Source organism: Ochotona princeps, chromosome 4 (genome assembly GCF_030435755.1).
Source record: "Ochotona princeps isolate mOchPri1 chromosome 4, mOchPri1.hap1, whole genome shotgun sequence".
Classification (NCBI taxonomy): domain Eukaryota; kingdom Metazoa; phylum Chordata; class Mammalia; order Lagomorpha; family Ochotonidae; genus Ochotona; species Ochotona princeps.
Genome location: NC_080835.1, coordinates 15140070 through 15163955, shown reverse-complemented (window position 1 = coordinate 15163955; position 23886 = coordinate 15140070). Strand labels below are relative to the sequence as shown.

Sequence of the window (23886 nt, the reverse complement as noted above, 5' to 3'; positions counted from 1 at the left end):
AAGAGTGTCTTAACCTCTGTGCCAAAGGCAAGATGCCATGGTGTAATCCGCTCAATGGAATGGCCCACAAGACAAGGAACTGATGGCAGATGGGGGACATTTCTATATCACAACCCAAATCCTGCCAACACTAGTAAATGTGCCAGGAACCCCTCCCCTAGTCAAGCTTTGAAATTGTGACAGAACTTGAGGCAAAGGATTCAGCTGAGCTGCATCTACGTTTTGGACTCACAGAAACTGAGTAATGAGAGTAGTTGTCATTTAAGTCAGGGTAATTTGTGATGACAACAGATACACTTAGCTTTAAGGTTCAAGTTAGTTCTGTTATAATTCCCCCTCTGTTGCTTGAGATCTTTGTAGACAGAATCTGAACTTTCTGAGCCTCAGCACCTCATCTGTCAAGGGCAGAATAATAATGTCCACATGATAACATTGTCGTGACACTGATATCCATTCTGTCGTACTTGCTACTATTATTATGATGATTTTATTAATGATGAGCGGCATAATTAATCAACATTTTTACTATGAGCTGCGTTTGAAGCATTTAGGGGAAAATGTCAAGAGAGAGGACTAAAAAGATGTTAAGTTGAAAAGAACTGTGTCTTGCTAGGCTGACTGATTCCAAGCACTAATACATAAATCAAGTTCGTAGTAATTGGCTGCATTTGTGTGAAGGGGAAATCATCTCCAGGGTCAGTGCTGGTGGTAGTGTGGGGCAGGAGAGAAAGCGGAGATGCTGGAATTTGTCCCAACTGTGCTTCTTCCTGTGTGCCCGTGGGTGACATCCTCTGTGTCCTCAGCCTCCTAGTCCATAAAGAAAATCCCAAGGGCTGCTGTGGCCCTTGAATGAGGAAACCACAGAGGCTGTGACTAGGGAAGAGAAACATTCGAGTTTGCATCCTTTTGCTGCTCCAACCAGGGACACAGCCTTCAAACAAGGCTGCTCATAGGCTGGTGTCGTGAGCTGCGGAGCTCCAGCGGGTCCCAGGCATATTGATGAGGACCACCGAGCATGTGGCCTCCACAGTACAGCAAGGCTGTCGTTACCTGTATAGCATCAATGCTGCAATCACCACCAAAATCAGCAGAACACTGAGCAGTCCCCCGATGGCATAGCTGACATGAAGCCCTTCCCCTAAGGAAAACAGAGAGAGGTTAGGCAGGCGCCACTCCAGGCCTCCTTTGGCACCGGGTGGGTGTCACACCACTGAGGCCGGCCAGGGAGGTCCTGTGGAGAGGAGAGGCCACAGGAAGTGGGGCAAGGAGGCTGAGAGAAAATGCCATCACTCTTCCAGGATCTCCAGCCTTCCTTTCCCCACTTACTCACCATGCAACTTAAAGCGAGACTTCACTTCCAAGCCTCCATTTTCGCATCAGTTACATGTAAGGAGTAAATTGCTCTTGAGACTGACAGAGATTGAATGAGTGTGTGTGCGTATAGACATATATGGTAATCTGTTACATGCAGGTTCAGTTACCCAAGGCCAAAATGTGGCCTGAAAATATTACTATAGAGCAATGAAGAAGAAACATATTTTGAGAGGGAAACCCCTGCAGAACTTTGTTATCCCCTATTACCATAACTGCTGTTTAATCATTAGCAATTACTGTTAATATTTGCCATGCCTAATTAATAAGTTAAACAATCACAGTTATGAATGCATAGCAAGAAAACACTATAAATACAGGGTGAGGTACTATCCATTATTTCAGGAATCCAGTTGGGGGAGAGGGGAATCTTGTAGTACACCCCCAATGGATAAGGGGGGATTGTTGTATGCATACACACACATACGGCATCTTCCATGGTTTATCGAATACTGGGCGTATGGCAAGCACACTATAATCATGTCTATGCACTTAATGTAAGAAAAGATGCCAAAGCATCCCCACAAAGGTCATGAAGGACACCAGTGGACACCCAGAGTGCTTACACTGTCATTTGATTTTTTTTTTTCCATAAAGCAGTTGGGCACTAGAGGTTTACCTGGAACAGCAGGTACGGCCTCATTGGAATGTGCACAGAGACCCTGCTGGGCATCCCGTTCTGAGCATCTGTGGAGCACAGAAAACCAAGAGTCAGGGCCACTTGTCTTCTGTGAGGCTCTGGCCCTCCCTCAGGAGAGGTGGGGAGGTCAGGGAAAGACAGAGATGTCTTTCAGAGAGGCTTTTGGTTGATACAAGAACCTACAGGAGGGGGCTGTCAGAAGCATGCGGAGGGTACCACTGAGATACAGAAATCAGTGTGGGTCCCTGTTTGCAGGCCTCTGTCCCATGTCTAACTGAACATGAACCTTTACAAAGTGCAATGGGCTCAGCCACAGCTTGGGATGTCTGCATCGCCCGTCAGAGAGCTGGGGTGATACAGCTGTTTTGCTTCTCACCTGGCTTCCTGCTAGTGCATCCTGGGAGGCAGAAGGTGGCCCAAGTGCTTAGGTCCCTGCCCCCTGCATGGCAGACCTGGATGGAGTTCTCGGATCCTGGCCTAGTCTGTAGCTGTCTGTGTGTGGACCAACAGAGAGATCTTTCTCTTTTTCTCTTGGTCTGTCTCCCTGTTGCTCTGAATTATGAGTAAATAAAAAACAAAAAATTTTAAAAATAACAAGGTCTCTTAACAAAAATAAGAAGCAGGTTTGGTTAGGAGCTGGGAGTCTGCAGAAGGAATATATATATTTTAAAGATTTATTTATTTATTGGAAAGGTGGATATACAGAGAGGAGGAGAGACAGAGGAAGATCCTCTGTCCGATGATTCACTCCCCAAGAGACCGCAATGGCTGGAGCTGAGCCAATCCGAAGCCAGGAGCCCAGATCCTCCTGCGGGTCTCCCACGCGGGTGCAGGGTCCCAAGGCTTTGGGCCATCCTCGACTGCTTTCCCACACCACAAGCAGGGAGCTGGATGGGAAACAAGGCCACTGGGATTAGAACTGGTGACCATATGGGATCCTAGTGCGTGCAAGGCAAGGACTTAAGCCATTAGGCCACCATGCTGGGTCCAATTTTTTATTTTACTTTATTATGATACAGTTCTATAGGGTCAGGATTTCCCCTATTGTTACAGTAGTATAGTCCTTCAGCAGCAGTCACAAGTCCATCATTCTGCTCTGTAAGTATATCCTGAAATTGTAGGTATAGTCATACCCATTCTGAGATTTCAAGAAAGCCCATTACCGATGACCTTAATATTCCTTCCGCAGGGCCCGGCGTGATAGCATAGTGGTTAAGGTCCCCGCCTTGCACGCGCCAGGATCCCATATGGGTACCAGTTCTAATCCCGGCAGGACCTACTTCCCAGTCGAGGACAGCCCAAAGCCTTGGGACCCTGTACCTGCGTGGAGACCTGGAGGAGGCTCCCGGCTTTGGATCGGCTCAGCTCTGGCCACTGTGGCCACTTGGGGAGTAAATCAACAGACGGAAGATCTTCTTCTCTGTCTCTCTTCCTATCTTTATATCTGACTTTCCAATAAAAAGAAAATAAATATTAAAATAAAATAAAATATTAGGAGGAGTTGGAAGCAGAATACCTCTGATTGGCTAAAGACTATCACAAGGTCTAAATATTACAATGTGAGAAACAGTTTTTCTTGCCTTCATTCTTTCACAAGGGAATATGCAAGGATTCCAGCGGGATTTCACAGATGACTCACTCGAAACGCTCAGAAGGGAACTCCTTTGTGGCACTTGATAAGAAAGCAATCTCATAAAAAGGCTTGAGGAAAGCTACTCATAAGCATTGGAAACCAAGATGCCTTGCCTTGTCGAACACAGCTTTGATAGTTAAAAAACAAGCACCAAACACAGGCTAAAAGCTGTCTAAGTAAGCCTAAAATCAGACTATTAATGACTGGAAGTTCTTCAAAATTAGTGAAAATGGTTCAGGTGTATACTTGGTTCTTTGCTTCCCCTTCAAACTCCTCTAGAAAGAGAATGGACTACATGTCCATGAATTTCTTTCTTTTCTTTAAAAAAAATATTTTATTGTAAACGCAGATTTACAGAGAGAATGAAAGACAGAAAGATCTGCTGGTTCACTCTCCAGTGGCTGAAACTGAGCCAAACTGAAGCCAGGAGCCAGGAATTTCTTCTAGGTCTCCCACGTGGGTGCAATGTCCCAAGGACCTGGGCCATCCTCGACTACTTTCCCAGGCCATAAGCAGGGAGCTGGATGGGAGCAGCTGGGATATGAACCAGTGCCCATGGGATGCTGACATTTGGAGGTAGAGTATTGGCCAGCTGAGCTAATGCATCAACCTCCCATGAATGTCATCAATGTACAACTACTGTAACTCTAGGGGCAAGGAAGCCAGAGCTCTTACTTAGGATTATTGCTTCTGCTTTCAGAATTGGGCCACATCTGATATTACAAAATAGATTACTGTGGTAAAACAAATTATAAAATCTCTGGAAAGGTAGATTTATTTTATTTTTAAAGATTTATTCATTTTTTTTTTTATTACAGACAGATATACACAGAGGAGGAGGGACAGAGAGGAAGATCTTCCATCCGATGATTCACTCCCCAAGTGAGCCGCAACGGGCCGATGCGCGCAGATCCGATGCTGGGAACCTGGAACCTCTTCCGGGTCTCCCATTCGGGTGCAGTGTCCCAATGCATTGGGCCGTCCTCAACTGCTTTCCCAGGCCACAAGCAGGGAGCTGGATGGGAAGTGGAGCTGCCAGGACTAGAACCGGCACCCAAATGGGATCCCGGGGCTTTCAAGGCGAGGACTTTAGCTGCTAGGCCATGCTGCCGGGCCCATAGATTTCAAAATAAGCAATAATTAGGGACCAGTGCTATGGCTCAATAGCCTTATCCTCCACATGCTACTGCCAGCATCCCATGTGGGCACCAGTTCATGTCCTGGCTGCTCTACTTCCAATCCAACTCCCTGTTTATGGCCTGGAAAGCAGCAGAGGATGGCTCAAGCCCTTGGGTATCCACATGTTTGACTTGGAAGAAGCTCCTGGCTCCCAGCTTCAGATCAGCTCAGTGTGATCATTTGGAGAGTGAACCAGCAGATGGAAGATCTCTTTCTCTCTTTCTCTCCCCTCTCTGTGAATCTGCCTTTCCAATAAAAATAAATATATATTTTTAAAGATTTATTTTATCACAAAGTCAGATATACAGAGAGGAGGAGAGACAGAGAGGAAGATCTTCCATCCGATGATTCACTCCCCAAGTGAGCCGCAACGGCCGGTGCACGCCGATCCGAAGCCGGGAACCTGGAACCTCTTCTGGGTCTCCCACGCGGGTGCAGTGTCTCAATGCATTGGGCCGTCCTCAACTGCTTTCCCAGGCCACAACCAGGGAGCTGGATGGGAAGTGGAGCTGCCGGGATTAGAACCGGCGCCCATATGGGATACCAGGGCTTTCAAGGCGAGGACTTTGGCTGCTAGGCCACGCCGTCGGGCCCAAAAATAAATATTTTTTAAAATTTATAAAATAAGCAACAATTATAGATAAGTACATGAGTAATCATGACTTTATTCCTATTCCCAGTGTTTTTGCCTTTATTTAAAAGGCAGAGTTAAAGAAAAAACAGAGAGAAACGAAGAAGAGACAGAAACCAAGACCTTCCTTCCATCCATGTGTTCATTCCTCAGTGGCCACAAGGCTAGAGCTGAGCCAAGCTGAAGGCAGGAGCCTGGAACTTCTCCATAATGGATGGCAGGGATCCAAGCACTTGGGCCATCCTTTGCTGCTTTTCCCAGGGATACCACCAGGAAGTAGAGCAGCTGGGACTTGAACCATGCTGGCGTGTTGGCAGCAGATTAACCTGCATCACAATGCTAGCTGTACTTGGCTTAGTTTTAAAATCACACTGGGAGCAGACATTTTAAGGAATGTCTTTATAAAGATTTCATGTGTTTAGAAGGAAGAATTACAGAGAGAGAGAGATTCCCTCTGCTGGTTCAATCCCCAAATGGCTGCAGTGACCAGGTTTGCACTAGGCTGAAACCAGGAGCCCTGAAATTTTTCTAGGTCTCCCATTTGAGTGCAGCTGTCCAAACACGTAGGCCATCCTCTACTGCTTTCACAGGCACGTTAGAAGGGAGATGGATTGGAAGCGGAGCAGCCAGGACTTAAAACGGCTCCCATATGGGATACTGCTGCTGTGGGTGTGGCTTTAACTACTATGTCTCAGCCCTGGTCCCTCCAGTTTATTTGTTTTTTAAATATCTATCTATTTACTTTAAAAAGCAGAAAGAAAATGGAGAGATTGATTCCACCCACTAGATCACTCCCCAGATGGATGTTCAGCAGCCAGCTCTAAGCCAATCAAAAGGTTAAAGCCAGGAGGAGCCTGGGGCTCCATCTGAGTCTCCTATAAAGGTGGCAGGGGCTCAAGTACTTGGGCCATCTTCTACTGCTCTCCCAGATGCATTAGTAGGAAGCTAGTTCGGAAGTGGAACAGCAGGGATTTGAACTGGTGCTCTAACATAGGATGCTAGCATCACAGCAGTAACTTGGCTACTGTGCCACAATGTCATCACTTTCAGTTCATTAGTTTTTTTTTTCAACTAAAAATGAAAAGCAAAGTCATAAGAATATTTCCAAATTATATTTAATCCATTAAAAATATTTGGCATGTATTTTTCCTATATTATAGTATCTTTGAAACAGAAAAGTGACTCAACAATCACCAGTATCTCAGAATTGCTATTGGCCTTGTTTTCAGTGTAACCTCTCAAAAACAGATGCATTTTATAATTAATAGTACATTTAATTTAATGAAGTATGATACTTGAGAATTTTTTGTGGTTATGCTCACTTATTTAATAATGGTATAATGTGTGCACGGGTATGAATTTGGGTCATCATAAGCTAAAGCTATCACATTCAACCCACACCCCCACCACAACGCCACGTTTCTATTCTAAGTTATAAAACTACAACCTAGTGATTCCTGTTGTGCAAGACAATATGCTAACACTCGGACACAAGGGCAAATGTCACAGAGAGTTCAACAAGCTTCTTGCCCTCAGAGTTAAAACCAGAATCACATACAGTAGGCTACAAGTTTACACATCACCTCCTGTCCTACACAGCAGGTACTGGTGGCTAATGATGGACTGTCCCCGCCATCTGCCAGGATGATCACTCTAAGACCGTGATCTTCTAGTGGTGGGAGATGGTGATGTGAACCAAGGGTCAACTGGCCCTGTGCTGATCCTACTCACCTTCCTTCAGCCTCCTCCAGAGATGTGTGGGTCCGGGAAGTGGCAGCACGCAAGGTGGGAGGTATTGTGTTGGGTAGCACCGGGCTCTTTTCACTGGCTCGAGGGGCTGGAGGCACCAGGTCGGGAACTGGAGAGAAAAGATGATTGCAATAGGTTACTGCAGGCCCAAACCTCCACACAGGATTGAGGAACAGCATTCTGAGAACTCGACAAAGCAGTCTTTGGCTGCCCTAATTCCAGGTGCCCTCAATGGAGGCCCTTGTTGGAATAGTACATGAAAAGGATCTGGATTTAACAAGAACCGCTCTGGACCACTAGCTGGCACACAGAGGTCACAAAGGCATCAAAGCATGGGCCACTGGGCAGGTCTCTGGGCATTAGGAGACCTGAGTTCTGTTCTAGGAAATGCCAGAAGTCAGAAAAAAAAAAGCAAGCAATGCCTAAGCGATCCCAAAGTCCCCAAACATTCCTCCCCATTGGCCCATTTCCAGACCTCTGAAAGGGACTCTGCCCGTACAGACAAAGTTGAGGCTACCGATCCCCACCTACCCAACCTTCCCAGGGCTTCAGTGTCCCAGGAGTGTGTGAGCCCAGCTTACCAAGGGAGCATGGCCGGCCGTCAGGCTCATCGGGACAGGCACACACAAAGTCTGAGGCTCTGGCAAAGCAAAGGTGGGTGCAGCCACCATTGTTCACCCCACAGGCATTGGTTCCTGGAGGCAAAGCGGATGAATGTCTGACCTGAGACAGAGTCTGGTCTTCCAGTTTAATACATCTCAGAAAAGAAGGAGTCTAAGGCTTTCTGCACTCCCAAGGGCCATGGAGCAGGGAGGTACAATCCCAAAGAGGTGAACGGGTTTAAGAGCTTCACGTAAACAAAATGGCTCTCCTGTGGCCCTGTCTTGGTCACTAACGGTCCTTGGGGAAGCAGGCCCTGTCCCCAGCAGCTCACCCATCTGGCGCTGAGGAGAAACTACAATGATGTCCATGAGTCCTTCCACATTGGCCAGCACTGTCTCCTTGTTGCGGCCGGAGTACTTGTCAACGCGCTGGATGGACTTGGTCTGCCAGTCTGTCCAGTAGATCCACCTGTCCTGCTACTCAGCCGAGAAATCCAAAAGAGAATAAACATTATACAGCAGCCAGATCCCAGTACAGTTGCAGCATGTGCTGTATTCTTTACTGAAATGTCCCCTGCATTTTCTTATCCACCATATCAACTTTTGGGTTGGATGGGAAGCGGGGCCAGCGGGATTAGAACCAGTGTCCATATGGGATCCTGGGCATGCAAGGCGAGGACCTTAACCACTACGCTATCATGCTGGGCCCAATCTCTTTATTTATTTAGATGCTTTTCTTATAATACAATAATTATGTAATTCTTGGGCCCGGCACAATGGCTCAACTGGCTAATCTGCCCTTGGCAAGCTCTGGGATCCCATTTGTGCAAAGGTTTGTGTCCTGGCTGCTCCACTTCCCATCCAGTTCCCTGCTTGTGGCCTGGGAAAGCAGAGGAGCATGGCCCAAAGCCTTGGGCCCCTGAACCCACATGGGAATTCCAGAAGAGGTTTCTGGCTTCAAATTGGCTCAGTTCTGGCTGTTGCAGCCATTTAGGGAGTGAACCAGCAGATGGAGGATCTTTTTCTCTGCCTTTCCAAAGAAAATGAATAAATCTTTAAAAATAGAAAAAGAAATAAAGGAAGGAAGGAGGGAGAGAGGGAGGAAGGAAGGAAGAAAAGAAGGAAGGGAGGGAGGGAGGAAGGAAGGAAGGAAGGAAGGAAGGAGGCCTCAACCAGGTGGAGGGGGTAATGAAAGTGTTTCCCCTCCCATCCTGGGGTATGATATTAGACTTGCAGACTGAAAAACCATCTTCAGGCCTACCCTGTCATTTTATCTTTGGAATATGAAATATGAACGAGAAGAAACCTGACATTGAGTAAAGCCAGAGAAAATTTTTGTGGCTGGTTAGATAAAATACAGAAAAGAATGGGGAATGCTTGTCAGAAAAGGAAAAAAAAATTTAAAAGATTAATATTCTTTGTTTTGTTCCCACCTCAGCAGATCTTTTTCCTTCTCCAAATTATTTCATAAGTTAGGACTCTGATAGATGACATCCAGCTATGATATACATGGTTTGAAATAACATGCAGTTACTTCTAATACGTTCTAGGTCCTCTGTGGATGCTTTGTGTATTTTCCTTTGTAGGTAACTGAAGCTCGACTTCAGTCTCTTGTTTCCATTTGATACAATTAGTTCCTAATATGGATAGAACTAAGCCCAGGTACCTGGCCTGTTGCAGGCACTCCAAAAGCACTTATTGACTGTTCGTAAGCTTTATAACTTAGGCTCTCAGCCATCTGCATCTATTGGCACTAAGTGAGCTCCTTGAAGTCCCAGGTGGGCAGCACAACATTAAAATCACACTAAGCTTAGCAAAATGCACATTACGGACTCAGTCATCCTGAATTCGATTGTCTACTGCCAGGGCCCAAGAACGTGCACTTGAACAAGTTCCACAGCTGATTGTACATTAGTGTGGAAAAGCCAGCCACTCCTTTGCCTGCTGGAGCATTTTTGGGTCATGAGCAGCAGGGAACTTGGTGGCAAGGCTTCAGGAAACAGGGAGGAAACCCTAGGTGGAGCTTTCGTGACACACTTGTTCAGTAACAAGCACCGCAGAGGCTTAGAACCCCAAGGAAGCACCCCAGCCAAGGAGGTTTAGTTACCTCTCTCCTGAGCCAGTACCTGTGTGAGGGCAAAGGGGTGGGACACATGGCTGACCAAGACCTGCCGCAGCTTCCCATTAAGGTCAGCGCTCTCAATCCGGTCCAGATGTGCATCTACCCAGTAGATCCTGCCAAGAAACGGAGAGAAGGGTGGCTGCTCAAAACACTTACCAGGGCACCCAGCTCTTCCTCCCGCTAAGGAGCCCTGTGTGCCCTCCTGGGCTCAACTGGCAGGTACTGTGAACAGTCAGATGCACCTGTGACAAAAGGTCATGATAAGTCCCAAAGCTCAGCCGGGAGGTTGGGATCCCTTAGCAGGGAGGCCAGAGCTGTTGTGGGAGGGACAGGAATGGTAGCAACCTCCAAGCAGCCACCACACCCTGCCTCATCATCTACTTGATCACTTTTTGACTCCTACCCAAGCATTTAAGCCCGGATTCTTCTGAATGGTCTTTAAGAAGTGAATTGCACATGGACCTCGCTAAGGTAGGTGAAAGGGTGCATTCTGCCACTCGCCAGGCGCCTTGCAGCCCTTTGTTTCCTTCCGTGGGCAGAAAGGGAAACAGACTTCTAAGCCCCTTTCCACGCCCTTCCACTCCAACCCTCTAGCATTTTTTTTTTTTAATCTAAGACTAATTTCAGTGTCTAAAGGGATAAAACCAAGTCACAAACATAAGCACTGGTTCTAAGTGGATGGAGGAGAGTGGAGCAGGGTTCAGCAAGGGACCTGCTCTATAAAACACACTCCGATTAAGCACATGGAAAGAGGCAAACCAGCCAGACACAACCCAGCTAAAAGAGCACAAGCATCTGACCCAGCAGTTAAGCCAATAGGATGCCTGTGTCAAGCAGGAATGTCTGGATTTGACACCAAGCTCTGGTTTGTACTGGAGGCACTGTGAAAAGAGTGGTGATGCCTCAAATAACTGCATTTCCTGACGCTAACATAGGAGACTTGGATTGTGGATCCAGCTCCTGGCTTTGACCCGGCCCAGTTTCAGTCATTGTAGCCGTCTGCAGATTGACCCAGCAGATGGAGGAAGTGCTCTCTCTCTCTTTCTATCTCTTACATTAAAAATAAAATAAAAACCCATCCAAGTGAGGAAGGCTGGATTCCGCAGCCACTGCCCTAAGAAGACATTGCCTTGTCCTTCTCACTGCTCTTTCCACCTTCCAAGGAGCTTCCCTTCCTTCAATCTCAACCATCCTGTCTTCTGTCCACCAGGTTTCAGGAGACTGTTTCAGGATTCCCACCTGCGGGTGTCATAGTCCAGGGTCAGGCCGTTGGGCCACCCCAGGTCTGTGTTGATGAGGACCTTGCGCTCAGAGCCATCCAAATGTGCCCGTTCAATCTTGGCGATGTGTCCCCAGTCTGTCCAGAAGAGGAACCTGAGACGCAACAGTGTCATCATCACCAAGGCATGAAGAGGTGGCATTCAGAGGTTGGGGGACACACCAACACCATCAACATATAAGCACCCTCCCACCCCCTCACTCCCTGCCAAGGGCCTCTCTTCCACTGGGCCCTTCTTCCCTGCACCTTTGTTTTTTCTTGGCCAGTCACAAACTTACCCCTTCCTGGGGAAGACGGCAATGGCCCGGGGCTCATCCAGGCTGTTGTTGATCAGCACTTTGCGGCAGGACCCATCTAGCCTTGAGGCCTCAATGGTATTTCGACCGGTGTCTGTCCAATACAGGTTCCTGGCCACCCAGTCCACTGCCAATCCATCCGTGGTCTTCAGCCCACGCCCGATCACAGTCTCCATGTTGCTGCCATTCAGGTCGGCTCGCCTTGAGGAGAACCCAGGGATGGATAAGTGGCCAGACTGTATCCAGGAACATGTTCCCCTACTAGACCTTAGAGACAGAGACCTAGTATCTAACAGTACATCCTCCAGCATTCAGCACAACAGGTGCCCAATTAAATATGTACTGAATGAAGGAAGGAATTGTTAGGACTATTTCCACATAACAGGAAACAGCAATTTAATCATTTCTCACAAGACAAGGATTACTAAGTGATGATTATAAGAAAGGCAGATTTAAAAAAAAAATCTGTGCGTTTTTACAGGAGCCCCAGAGCAGAGAACACAAGCTTAACAGGCATATCATAGTCACCTCAGGGGGCTTCTACAAACTGCACATGCCCACCTGTTCCCAGCCTGGCACTCTGACCCACCTTTCAGAGTCAGCCAGGAGGGATGCCCCCACCCCTTAGGGTCTTTGCCATGGGAAACCATGCTCACTTAGAACAGGATGTCAACTGCCTGAACTGCATCAAGACTTGAAATGTAAAGAATAATAAAATAATAAAAACAGCTTTGTAAACCATCATAAGCCTTGGCATTTGATTGGGACTCCTGTGTTGGGATACAGGATACAAGTACTAGCTCTGGCCTACTAATCAGTGAGCCTGGGGGATTCATGGTGCTCCCTCAGGGCCAGTGGCAGGTACAGAAGGCTCTAGCTCCCAGCCTGACTATCTGTTTCACATACTAGTGTGAACACATAATTTTTAACCAGAAAAAATGAAGACTTGGAACTGGGCTCCAAGTGATGGCAGCACAAGGTGAACAAGTCAGAATTGGTATCCACTCTCCCACTGGTCAAATTACTTGGCCAGATGGGAGGAGCTGTGAGCTCTGGAGAAGTCCGCCATGCTCCTACCTGATGACATCCAGGAACACATCTGTGTAATAGACCTTTCCATCCACGCTGTCGTAGTCCAGGGAGATGACATTGTTAAGCTCAGGCACAGGGACGTGCACGTCGGTGTGGTCGCTCGTGTCCAGGGAGATGCGGCGGATGGAGCCACGGCTGGAGAAGAGCAGGTACGTCTCGGGGGAGGGGTCGCAGGACTTCCCGTCTCCCTTCAGCAGGATGCCCGTGGGGCAGGCACAGGAGAAGCCAGCAGGCCGAGGCAAGCAGAGGTGGGAGCAGCCGCCGTTTCTCGAGCCGCACTTGTTAAAACCTGTTGACAAAGATAGAAGCACAAGCTTTCACAGGTGTCCAGGAATATTGTTGGGACATGCCAGAGGTCCTACTTCCTTATGGCTGGTTCCTGGCTGTCCTGACAGAATTCAGTGTCAGGCAAGGATGAGGCAGAAGGAGTGTCCCCAGGGGTCCTTTGAAGGTGACAGTGTCAGGCAGTGTTATATTAGCCACACAGAGGGAGTACAGCCTGATCTGGAAGGCAGCCTAGTGGGTGGCTGGCTGTCCCTCTCATGACCAAGGGGTTCTGTGTGCTGGCTGTATCTCTCTTTAAGTACAGATGACCCAGAAAGGCTTGGTCTCATGGTGCCAGGGGTCTTCTCACCCAGTGCCTGGGCCCGATCCACAGCTTGGATGTCCATGAGGCCTGGCAGGTTGGACCTCACCAGGATGGCATTGCTGCCGGTGCCCTTGTCAGCACGATGGATGCTGCGGGTCTGCCAGTCCGTCCAGTAGATGTAGGAGTCAAGCAGGGTCAGGCCATATGGGTGCTGCACTGGTGATACCAATGTGTGCCGATTGGCACCATTCAGGTCAGCAGCCTCGATTCGCTGCGGAGGAAGAAGAGGAGGAGGTGGCAGCTGAGCGGGGGCCACAGAGGAGATCCTGGACAAGCTCCCCCATCTTCTCGGGCTTTGAGGGGGCAGCAGGGACAGGGCTCTCACCTCGGTGTGAGCATCAGCCCATAGCAGTTGGGAACTGGCCTTGTCCACCGTCAGTCCATTGGGCCACCCTAGGTTGTTGTTGATGAGCACGGTGCGGTCTGAGCCATCCATCCCAGACCGTTCCAACTTGGCATTCTCCCCCCAGTCAGTCCAGTACATGAACCTGGGCAAGGAACAATGTTGGCTGAGGAGCCCAGCAGCCACCATTTCCCATAAGCACATATGCTGTGCACAACACTTTGCAATGGACTTCACATGCATTCTCTCTTAATCCTGCAAGGGCCCCAAAGTATGCCTTGTCGCTGTCACCTCTAAGTGTCACAGCCAAGGACACTGAAAGACTGAATACAAGGCCCAAGTGAAGCACCTAACACATGATCAAAGACCTTGTGTTCTGCTTTCCCGACCCCTCAGGTTTGCGCTTTTGACCTCCACACTGCACACACAAGGGAGTGGGACAGCCCTGGGGAGGTGGGTGACAGTGACCTTCACAGTTCAGTGTTCCTGTGACACGTGCTTGCTCTCCATTCACCCCATCCACAGCGCCAGCGGAACTGGCCCAGCCCACTCCCCAGAGCAACAGAGCCACTTCTCACCCCATCTCATGATATAATACAATGGCCCTGGGACTGTCGAGGTTCTGCCACACCAACACTTTCCGCATGGACCCGTCCAGGTTGCCCACTTCAATGCGGTTTGTTCCTGTGTCTGTCCAATACACCTTCTGGCCAATGGCATCCACGGCGAGCCCATCTGTGGTCTGGAGCCCTGCGGGAGGTCAAAAGAGCACATTGGCTCCTGATCCCAAACAGATGGGATATTTCCTTAGCTCTGTGCCCAGACAGGTGTTCAGGGAGCTGGGAAGAAGGCCCACCTGTGGTGATGATGTCCTCGTGCTGTGAGCCATCTAGACTGGCACGGCTGATCCGGTGCAGCGTGCTGTCAGACCAGTACACTTTTCCTGGAGAGGAAATGTTTGGCTCAGCCAGGCCTTCACTCCCACAACACACACACACACACACACACATCTGAATTTGGGTCCAGACACACACTGCTGATTCACACCCTCAGAGACACAAGTCTTAGCTGAGAAAGCCCATAATGCTTAGCCAAGAAAAATCAAGAAAGACGTTTACCATAGCAGAGTAGCTCTGGGCAAGAGCAGAAAGAGAGAGAAAGGGTGCCAAGTGCTACCCTCATATCCAAAGCAAAATCGTAGAGATAAGAATGGGGGCTCTGCCAGAAGGAATGTTCCCCCACCCCCATGAATCTTAGTAGGAAGCAAAATGGAAGAGAAGGCCGGCAATCAGGCTCGGGCAGAGACATGGAGCCAGGTGGGAGGGGGGAGGACCATACAGACCTTCTTGGGGGTCCACTCCAATGGCAATGGTGTTCTTCATGGTAACATTGATGGGGACGACCACATCCGCAAAATAAGGGATGTCCAGGGAGACCATGCGTATGTCTATCCTCCTGGCGAAGATGAGGAAACTGTTCATGCCTGCCCAGGTAACGAGAAAAGGAGGGAGGACAATCACGCTAGCACAGCCATTAGGAGGATGTGGAGGACTCGGGCGATCCGAGGCTCGTGTCCTGGCCCTGGTGGGTTCTAGCTGAGTGAGCCTAGGTAAACTGTTCAAACTATTTAAACTTCAGTTTCCTCATCTATAAAATGGAACAGCTGTAAAGATGGACAGATTCTTTATGTAAAACTCTTAACATTAGGCCTCACACACATTCTAAATGATACTTCTTCATTTGTATTATAGAAGTAGCTCATTTTCTCTCTTCTCAAGATTTATTTACAAGGCAGAGCCACAGAGAAGAATGACAGAGAGAGAGATCCCCCACCTACTGGTTCATCCCCCAGTGGCTATAACAGCCATGTCTGGGCCAAGTTGAAGCCAGGAGCCAGGAACTCCATTCTGGACTTCCACATGGGCAGCAGGGACCCAAGTATTGATAATATCACCTGCTGCCTCCCAAGCACATTAGCAGGAAACTCGTTTGGAGGCACAGGAAGGAGTTTGATCCCAGTAGAAGATGGAAGGTTCCAAATAGTAGCTTCACCCATTGCCCCACAAAGCCCCATCCCAAGGGGAAACCTGACTTCCAGCATCTGGGGGCCAAGTTTTCCAAGAAGGTTATCACATGGGTCGTGCACTCACAGAAGTGGAACTTTTAAAGGGAGTGGGTACCACTACATGGTGGATGTGTGTTGTTATGGTTAGTATATCAGTTTTGAGCCAATGGAAGTGAGGTGCTTTGTTCTAACCCTATCAGTGCATGATAATTTTCTAGTAATGGAGAGCAAAGTATCTTGAGAAAGGAGCACCTTGTTCTCATATGCAAGATGATGTGATGGAAGCTGGTCGGCCTTGGCCTCTACTCCTATCCTGCTCCCCTGGATCTCTTCCCCTTCCCTAAAAGCTGCAATCACCAGCACCATCACATTCTCAGGCCATATGGGCACCTGCCTGCAGAGGAGGGAGACAACGTCCCCTCCCAGGGGGCTCTTCCCAGATCTCTGATGCTTCAACTAACCTGGTGAGCAGGTCTTGCCATCAGGAAGCAGGTTGATGCCTGTGGGACAGGTGCAGCTAAAGCCACTTGGATTTGGAGACCGAAGACACAGGTGACTACAGCCGCCATTCTCCACAGCACAAAGTGTAGACACTAGGGAGAGGGCATTGGTGGTCAGTGGGGAGGGCCAGCGCTGAAGAAAGCCCCGGAGGATCCAGGGTGGGCCATGGGCTGCTCACCTGGGGGCCGCCGGCGATGGAAGACGTGGATGTCCATCAGGTTCTCTAAGTTCTCTTGCAGAGTCTCCCTGTCCAGCCCTGTCCGTCGGTCAGCACTTTGTATGCTCTTGGTCTCCCAGTCTGTCCAATAGATGCGCTCTCCGTAGAGGGTCAGCCCAAATGGGTGGGGGAGCTGGCTCCCGATCAGCACCTGCCAGGGCCCCAGCAAAGCCCAACAGTTCAGAGCAGTGGTCATGGCTTGGCATGCCATCGGAATGAAGCTCTGCCAGTACCATGTACTGTGTGACCTTGAACAAGAGCTAGTTAGAACATTTAAGCTGTAGCCCATCCATCTGTGGTAGTGCCTGGCTGCAAGCAGTGATTGCAAAAGATCACGTATTTCTCACAGAAGCTCAAAATATCTCTGTACAATTTACTTTTATTATAAATGGAACAAGCCAACATGTGTGTCTACTGATAAGATGCACTAACTCAAATCAGGACTGATATGTGGTGTTTTTGCCCCAAAGGCATAATCAGTTCCAAATCAAAGAAAACACCTGACAAGCCCAAATATCAGGATAGTCTCCGAAACACCTGACTTTTACTCTTTTAAAAAGGCAAGAATCAAGAAAGACACAGCAAGGTTGGCACAGTGCTTAAAGAGATGAATGGGAAGGCGGGATTACTACACACAATAGGGGATCTTGGATTACATCCTAGACTAAAAGAGAAAGGAAAAAAAGCTATGGCGGACATGGCTAAGGCAACCGCTGCAGAAACCGAACATGGAATGTCGATTAGACTGTGATCTATCAACGTCACGTTTACTGATTTTGCTGGTTCTATAGCGGTTATATAAGATGGTATCTTTACTCTTAGAAAGCAGATGCCGGAATGCTGTGGCACCAGAGGCAGAATGCCTTCAATGTACTCTCAGATGGCTCAGAAAAATCATAGTGTCTTGTATGTGCACGTGTTCATATGGAGAGGAAGGTAAAGCAGATGGGACAAAGTGTTATGGTGGCTTTTTAAAAAATTCTTCTAATCTTTCCCTAGCTTTGAATTAAGCCAAAATAAATAACAATAAAAATTAAAGAGATTAATGATGGCTGGGTGTGTCTCTGAAAATGAATGTGCTCTGTGCATTTAAACTCCAGGTGCACAATACACACCTAGAGGGCGCTACTGTCTGAGAAGCAGCCCGCGCTCCATGCCTGTTCTGTAGCCGGTGCTAGGGGTGGCAGCCAAGCTAGGGGAGTGCCGTCCTGAGGCCGCAGGTCTGTGGGAAGACAACTTTGTGCTATGCTTACCTTCCTCTTGCTGCCATCTAGTCCAGAATATTCAATGGTCTTCATGCCAGCATCAGCCCAGTACAGACGCTGAGACTCATAGTCAATGGCCAATCCATTAGGCCACGTCAGATTCGTAGAGATGATGACCTGGCGGCCCGAGGCATCCATTCCAGCTCGTTCAATCTTAGGGCTTGCACCCCAGTCTGTCCAATACATGTACCTGGGTATGAAGACCAGGGAGGTTTGAAAAACCTTCCAGTGAATAGCCAGTGAAGACCCAGGGTGCCAAAGGTCTCAGGGTTTCTGTCTGCAGTCACTGTCCCAGCCTCTGGTCTCAGTGCTCAGCTGTCTCTGAAGGTTTTGTATTTTCTAGCAGTCCTAGAAGTTTCCCCAGGGTCTTAATAAGGACAGCAGACAACAAACTCAAGGAGTAGACAACAAGCAAGAACTATCTTGAGAGAAGTGAAGTGAGTGAGAGGAATAAGAAGAAAAATTAACAGTGTTTTCTTGTCCATTGAAGAGACAATCTCTACAGTGGCTCCTGCTTTTCCTTGGCATGCACCCAAGACCTGTCCACTTTCCACAGTCCCCAGGCACCCCTCTGGGACTGGGCTGGAGGGAGCCTGGTGCAGTGCAGCCAGCACTCACCCGTCCGTGGGTTCCACCACAATGTCCCGAGGACGATCAAGATTTTCCCAGATGAGTACTGTCCTCATGCTGCCATCTGTGTTGGCCACTTCAATCCGGTCTGTACCTAGTGGGAAGAAGGGTCAAAGTTATGAACTCCTGCCTTGTCCATCACACCTTTGCTCTCCAGCACAGAGTCTGGCATGCACTAGGTACTCAACAAGTATTTTGTGAGACTGGCATTGAGGTGTGGCAGGTGAGGCTACGACTTCAGACTCCTGTATTGGAGTGCCAGTTCACATCCTGGCTACTCTGTTTCTAACTCGGCTTTCTGCTTGTGTGCCTAGGAAAGCAACACAAGATGGCCCTAACCCGGCGTGATGGCTCAGTGGCTAAATTTTCACCTTGCAAGTGCTGAGGTCCCCTATGGGCACTGATTTGTATTCTGGCTGCTCCAGTTTCCAACCAGTTCCCTGTTTGTGGCTTGGGAAAGAAAGCAGCAGAGCATGGGCCCAAATCCTTGGGACCCGCACCCTTGTGGAAGACCCAGAAGCAGCTCCCAGCTCCTGGCTTCAGATGGGCTCAGCTCTGGCTGCTGTGATCACTTGGGGAGTCAACAAGCAGATGGAGGATCTTTCTCTGTACATCTGCCTATCCAACAATAAACAAACAAATCTTTTAAAAAATGGCCCTAGGGGTTGGCCACCCACATGGGAAACCCAGACGGAGTTCTAGGCACCTGGCTTCAGGCTCATCCAGCCCTGGCTGCTGTGGGTATTTGAGAAGTGTACCAACAAATGAGAGATATCTCTCCCTTTCTGTTATTCTGTATTTCAAATAAATAAATTAAAGAAAAACCCACAAATATTTTGTGATAGAAATGTAATGGGGGCCTGGTGCGGTGGTGAGGCGGTTGAAGTCCTCGCCTTGAATGCGCCAGGATCCCATGTAGCCACCGGTTCTAATCCCGACAGCTCCGCTTCCCATCCGGCTCCCTGCCTGTGGCCTGGGAAGGCAGTTGAGGATGGCCCAAGGCCTTGGGTCCCTGCACCCACGTGGGAGACACAGAAGAACTCCCTGCTCCTGGCTTCGGATTGGCTCAGCTCCGGCCGTTGCGGCCACTTGGGGAGTGAACCATCAGACGGAGGATCTTCCTCTCTATCTCTTCTCTCTGTATATCTGGCTTTGCAATAAAAAATAAAATAAATCTTTTTTTTAAAAAAAGAAATGTAATGGATACTTTGGGAATTGAACAGGAAGAAGAAATCCAGAGAAGTGGTCTGTTCTATTTTGGGAGAGAGAATGACCTCCCCAATCTATTCAGTGCACTCAAGGCACTGCTTCCTGAGCTGTTTTAAGAATCACAAGAACTTGTTGAAATAGAGATTTGTTATATGACCCTAAAGTCCCCAGACACTTTTGGAGTCTGTAGCAGGGCCCAAGATTTTGTATTTCTAATAATCTTGCCAGTAGTAGTCAGGGACCACACTTTGAGTAGCACTGCTTTAAAGCATTCCCACTACCCTCCCATACCCACTTGGCTACTACTACTACTACTACTACTAATAATAATAATAATGCCAATTTTCCCTAATCAGTGATGAAAGGAAACCCCGGGAACTAGGTTCCTTACCTAAAATGCATTAGAACATTCCTCGACGTGAGCCACATAGCAGATGCAGCTGCCATGGTCACAATGTGTCTCAAAATGCTACGTGCGATGTACGCAGTAGGACCACTGAGCTCTGATATCCACTTGAGGCCAGGGTTTTAAATAAAGGGGAGCCCAAAGAACCAATTCTGGTTCCCGTTCTACCTACCTGCATCTGTCCAGTACAGCTTATTGGTGACCCAATCAATGGCCAGGCCAGCAGGGCTCTCCAGACTGGTATCCACCACCACCTGGGCAGGACACAGAGCTGTTTTCCTGATCGTGGAACCCAAACTCAGCCGGATCCCTAGTTCTCAGACCTGGATGCCACCCCTCCACGTGTGCCCTCCCGGAGGGCCTGGGCCCCTACCTACCTCCTGTCCTGTTCCATCCCACTTGGCCCTGCTGATGGTATCAGTGCTGACGTCTGTCCAGTATACGTGGTCATCCCGGGAGTCCCAGTCAAGGGCCACAGCACTGCGCACGTCAGCCAGTGGGATGACATCATCGGACAGGTCCTCTGTGTCGAAGCTGATCCGACGGATGTCCATCCTTCGGGCAAAAAGCAGGAACTTGTCAAGACCTGATCAAAGGCCGAAAGGGGTCTTCTTTTAATGCTCTACATCCAGGCATGGTGACCAACACAGATGCTCACCTGCGTGACATCTGGTTCAACCACACTTCCTGGGATCTCGTGCCCTTTGCCCCTACTATTCACACTCCAGATCCTCTGTCTGCACTGGCCAGGCCACATTGGCCACATCAGACTTGAGGCTCAGATGGAGACGGCTCTTGCCCTGACCCTGCAGTGCATCCTATACCAGTGTCATCAGGCCTCAACTGAACTTTTCTCAGTTTCCTCACTATCCAGGAGAGACCCCCAGCATCCCTTGCTGCTCTGCCTGCTTCTGCTGCTCCCCCACATCACCTCTTCCTCTCACTCCTTGTAGCTTTAGCAACTATTCGCTGGTGCTCCTTCTTGCCTCACACCGACTCTTTGTAGACCATGTTGTCCTTAATCCCATTTTCCAGGTGAGTGTCACTGAGGCTAACAGAGATCAGGGAAGCCGCCCAGGATCCCGTGGCTACACAGACAGGGAGCCACCGGCACTTGTGGACACAGCATCTTTGTATCCTGCTCTTCCACACTCTGCCCTGTGCTGGCCTGCCTGATTACTCTCCATGGGTCTGCAGAAAATCCATTCCAGGACCCCTTTAGAATATCAAAATCTATAGGCACTCAAGTCCCTTGCATAAAACAGCACAGTACTTGCACGTAAGCTGGATATATCCTTCTGTATGCTTGAAATCATTAATATGACACAGACTAATGCTAAAGGGGCCAACGTTGTGGCATAGCACATTAAGTCAGCACTTAGGATGCCACCATCCTATACCGAAGTGCCAGTTGGAACCCTGGTTGCTCTGCTTCTGATGCAACTTCTTAATAAAATGCACCTGGGAAGACAGAAGATGATCCCAAGTACTTGGCTCCCTGCTACCTGCATAGGAGACGTGAATGAAGTTCCTAGCCTCTAGCTTTGGCCTGACTCAATCCTGTTTGTTGTGGTTATTTGACAAGTGGCCCAGCAGACAAAAGATCTCTCTCTCCAGGAGGCTAATATCCTCCCCTTGCATGCGCCAGGATCCCATACAGGCACAGATTTGTGTCCCAGCTGCTCCACTTCCATTCTAGCTCCCTGCTTATAGCCTGGGAAAGAGGTAGAGGACGGCCCAAAGCCTTGGGACCCTGCACCCAGAGGGAGGCTTCGAATCAGCTCAACTACGGCCACGCAGCCACTTGGGGAAGGAACCAATGGATGGAAGCTCTTCCCTTTTGTTTCTCCTCTCTGTAAATCAGACTTTCAAATAAAATTAATCTTCCAGCGCAGTAGCCTAGTAACTAATGTCCTCACCTTGCATGTGCCCCGGGATCCCATATGGTTGCCGGTTCTAATCCCGGCGGTCCCGCTTCCCATCCAGCTCCCTGCTTGTGGCCTGGGAAAGCAGTCAAGGACGGCCCAAAGCCTTAGGACCCTGCACTGGCATGGGAGGTCTGTTAAGAAACTCCTGGCCCCTGGCTTCAGATTGGCTCAGCTCCAGCCTTTGTGACTACTTGGGGAGTGAATCATTGGACGGAAGATCTTCCTCTCTGTCTCTCTTCCTCTCTGTATATCTGACTTTGTAATAAAAATAGGTAAATCTTTAAAAAAAAAATGATCTCTTCTTCTCTGTCTCCCTCTCACCCTGCCCTTCAACTAAGCTAATAAGTCTTTGAAAATCTGGTGTTATACTGTTCAGGAATTAGTGATAAGAAAAATAGCATTTGTCCTTGTTCAGTACAAATGCAGCCATCCTAGGCCTGCCTGTGTGGTCCACGGCCTGCAGGTAGCTGAGAGACAGAGGTTCCAGCACCTGCCTTTCTGCTCAGGAAGACATTTCCTGCCTAACATTGTAGTTGTCTGTTAAGCTCTGGCAATCCTTAAGGGCAAGCTCCCGAGGCAATCACTAGTATATCACCTAGACAATAGAAGAGCTGGCACAAAAGAATGGAAAGGGAAAACACGGGGCACAAAACTAGGTTACCAAGCACTGTTTGCACAAATGAAACCTCTAACTGTTTTCCCAGATGGCCCTTGCTGGCAAGGATTCCACTCCCAGGAGGGTTTGAGTCTAACCAGACTTAAGAGGGTCAGTGGAGTATACAATGATGCATAAGAACCCATGCTGGGAGATCATACTGTGGCGCAGCAGGTAAAAAAACATTGCCTGTGGCACCAGCATCCCCTGGTTCAAGTCCCAGCCACTCTACTTCCTGCTCCCTGCTAATGGCCTAGGAAAAGCAACAAAAGACGGTGCATGTCCTTGGGCCCCTGGCACCCAACTGGGAGACCCAGATGAAGCTCTCAGCCCTGGCTGTTGGCAGCCACTTGAGGAATGAACCAGCAGGTGCAGAATCTCCCTCTCTGTCCCTCTCATGATCTCTCTGTAACTCTGCCTTTCAAAAATATATATATATATATAATATATATATATTATATATATATAAAAGCTAAACAAAAAAAGGAGGAGGGGGGAGAAGGAGGAGGGGCTCAGGATTTGAGCCATCCTCTCCTCTTTTCCCAGGCCACAAGCAGGAAGTTGGATCAGAAGTGAAGCAACTGGGACACAAATCAGTGCCCGTACTGGATGCCAGTGTTGCAGGTAAAGGATTAGCCTGCTGTGCCTCCCCTGGTCTGTTCTTTAAAAAAAACACCTATGATGCTGAGCTCTCCAGGGAGGCCATTGCGAGTCAGTAACCCTGCAGGGCTCAAAGGAAGCCTTAGTGGCAGCCGGGGAGACCCCAGGGAACCCCCTTATCTTCCACTCCTTGGGCAGTGTTCTCAGAATGTTATCTGAGACCCTAATGCTGGCTGCCCAGGTTAAGGAAGTCTGAGGGGAAAGGTAAAGAGGTAGCAATTCATCCCTTGGATTTCTACAAGAGGATGGGATCCTCTTGCTTCCTCCAGGAGGAATGATACCCACACCTGGTTGCAGATGTTTAAACTCAACCTGGGAGCGTGCTTCAGCCTGCCAGGTCCGCAGGCCTCAGTTTTGATACGGAACCCCTCAGCCTCGTCAGCTCTTTGTCTCTCCAGGGCTACTCCCTGCGGAGTCTAGCTCTTCCCCTACTCCCCCTTCCCAGGCAGGTAAAATCCCTCCAACTCTACCCCTTACTGCTTCCACCCATCCTCACAAGGCACCTCCATGGAGGCCGACAGCCCGGGCCCACTTACTCTGGGCACAGGCGTGGCTGCTGATCTTGCGGAAGCCAGTGGGGCAGGCACACGTGTAGTTCTGGCCACTGGGCAGACACAGGTGGGTGCAGCCTCCGTTGTTTTCCCCACAGCGGTTTTTGCCTGCTCGGAGAGGGTCAGGTAAGACTACAGGCTGGCAAAGGTAGCCCCAAGCCTAGCAAGTCGGGGTTAGGGACAGTGAACTCCCCAAAGGGAGGACTCATATCT

General features: G+C 49.0%; 1 protein-coding gene across 3 annotated transcripts in view; it reads right to left on the bottom strand.

Annotated features, from left to right (window-relative positions):
• The window catches only part of LRP4 (LDL receptor related protein 4), a 52154-nt gene that overhangs the window by 3540 nt on the left and 24728 nt on the right, over positions 1-23886 (bottom strand). Inside the window, exons 16-36 of one of the 3 annotated variants that reach the window (XM_058663082.1) lie at positions 23659-23781; positions 20257-20465; positions 20052-20133; positions 18253-18358; positions 17623-17824; positions 16331-16520; positions 16113-16244; positions 14929-15069; positions 14443-14529; positions 14165-14336; positions 13569-13731; positions 13229-13454; positions 12580-12883; positions 11485-11703; positions 11167-11301; positions 9932-10040; positions 8138-8282; positions 7785-7898; positions 7186-7312; positions 1991-2058; positions 1051-1138 (exon numbers count right to left, since the gene is read on the bottom strand). In XM_058663082.1, coding sequence (XP_058519065.1) covers positions 1051-1138; positions 1991-2058; positions 7186-7312; positions 7785-7898; positions 8138-8282; positions 9932-10040; positions 11167-11301; positions 11485-11703; positions 12580-12883; positions 13229-13454; positions 13569-13731; positions 14165-14336; positions 14443-14529; positions 14929-15069; positions 16113-16244; positions 16331-16520; positions 17623-17824; positions 18253-18358; positions 20052-20133; positions 20257-20465; positions 23659-23781 — 3142 coding nt within the window. Of the gene's footprint in view, positions 1-1050; positions 1139-1990; positions 2059-7185; positions 7313-7784; positions 7899-8137; positions 8283-9931; positions 10041-11166; positions 11302-11484; positions 11704-12579; positions 12884-13228; positions 13455-13568; positions 13732-14164; positions 14337-14442; positions 14530-14928; positions 15070-16112; positions 16245-16330; positions 16521-17622; positions 17825-18252; positions 18359-20051; positions 20134-20256; positions 20466-23658; positions 23782-23886 lie in introns of those variants that run through there. The other 2 variants (XM_058663083.1, XR_009245286.1) reach the window with 2 other exon arrangements.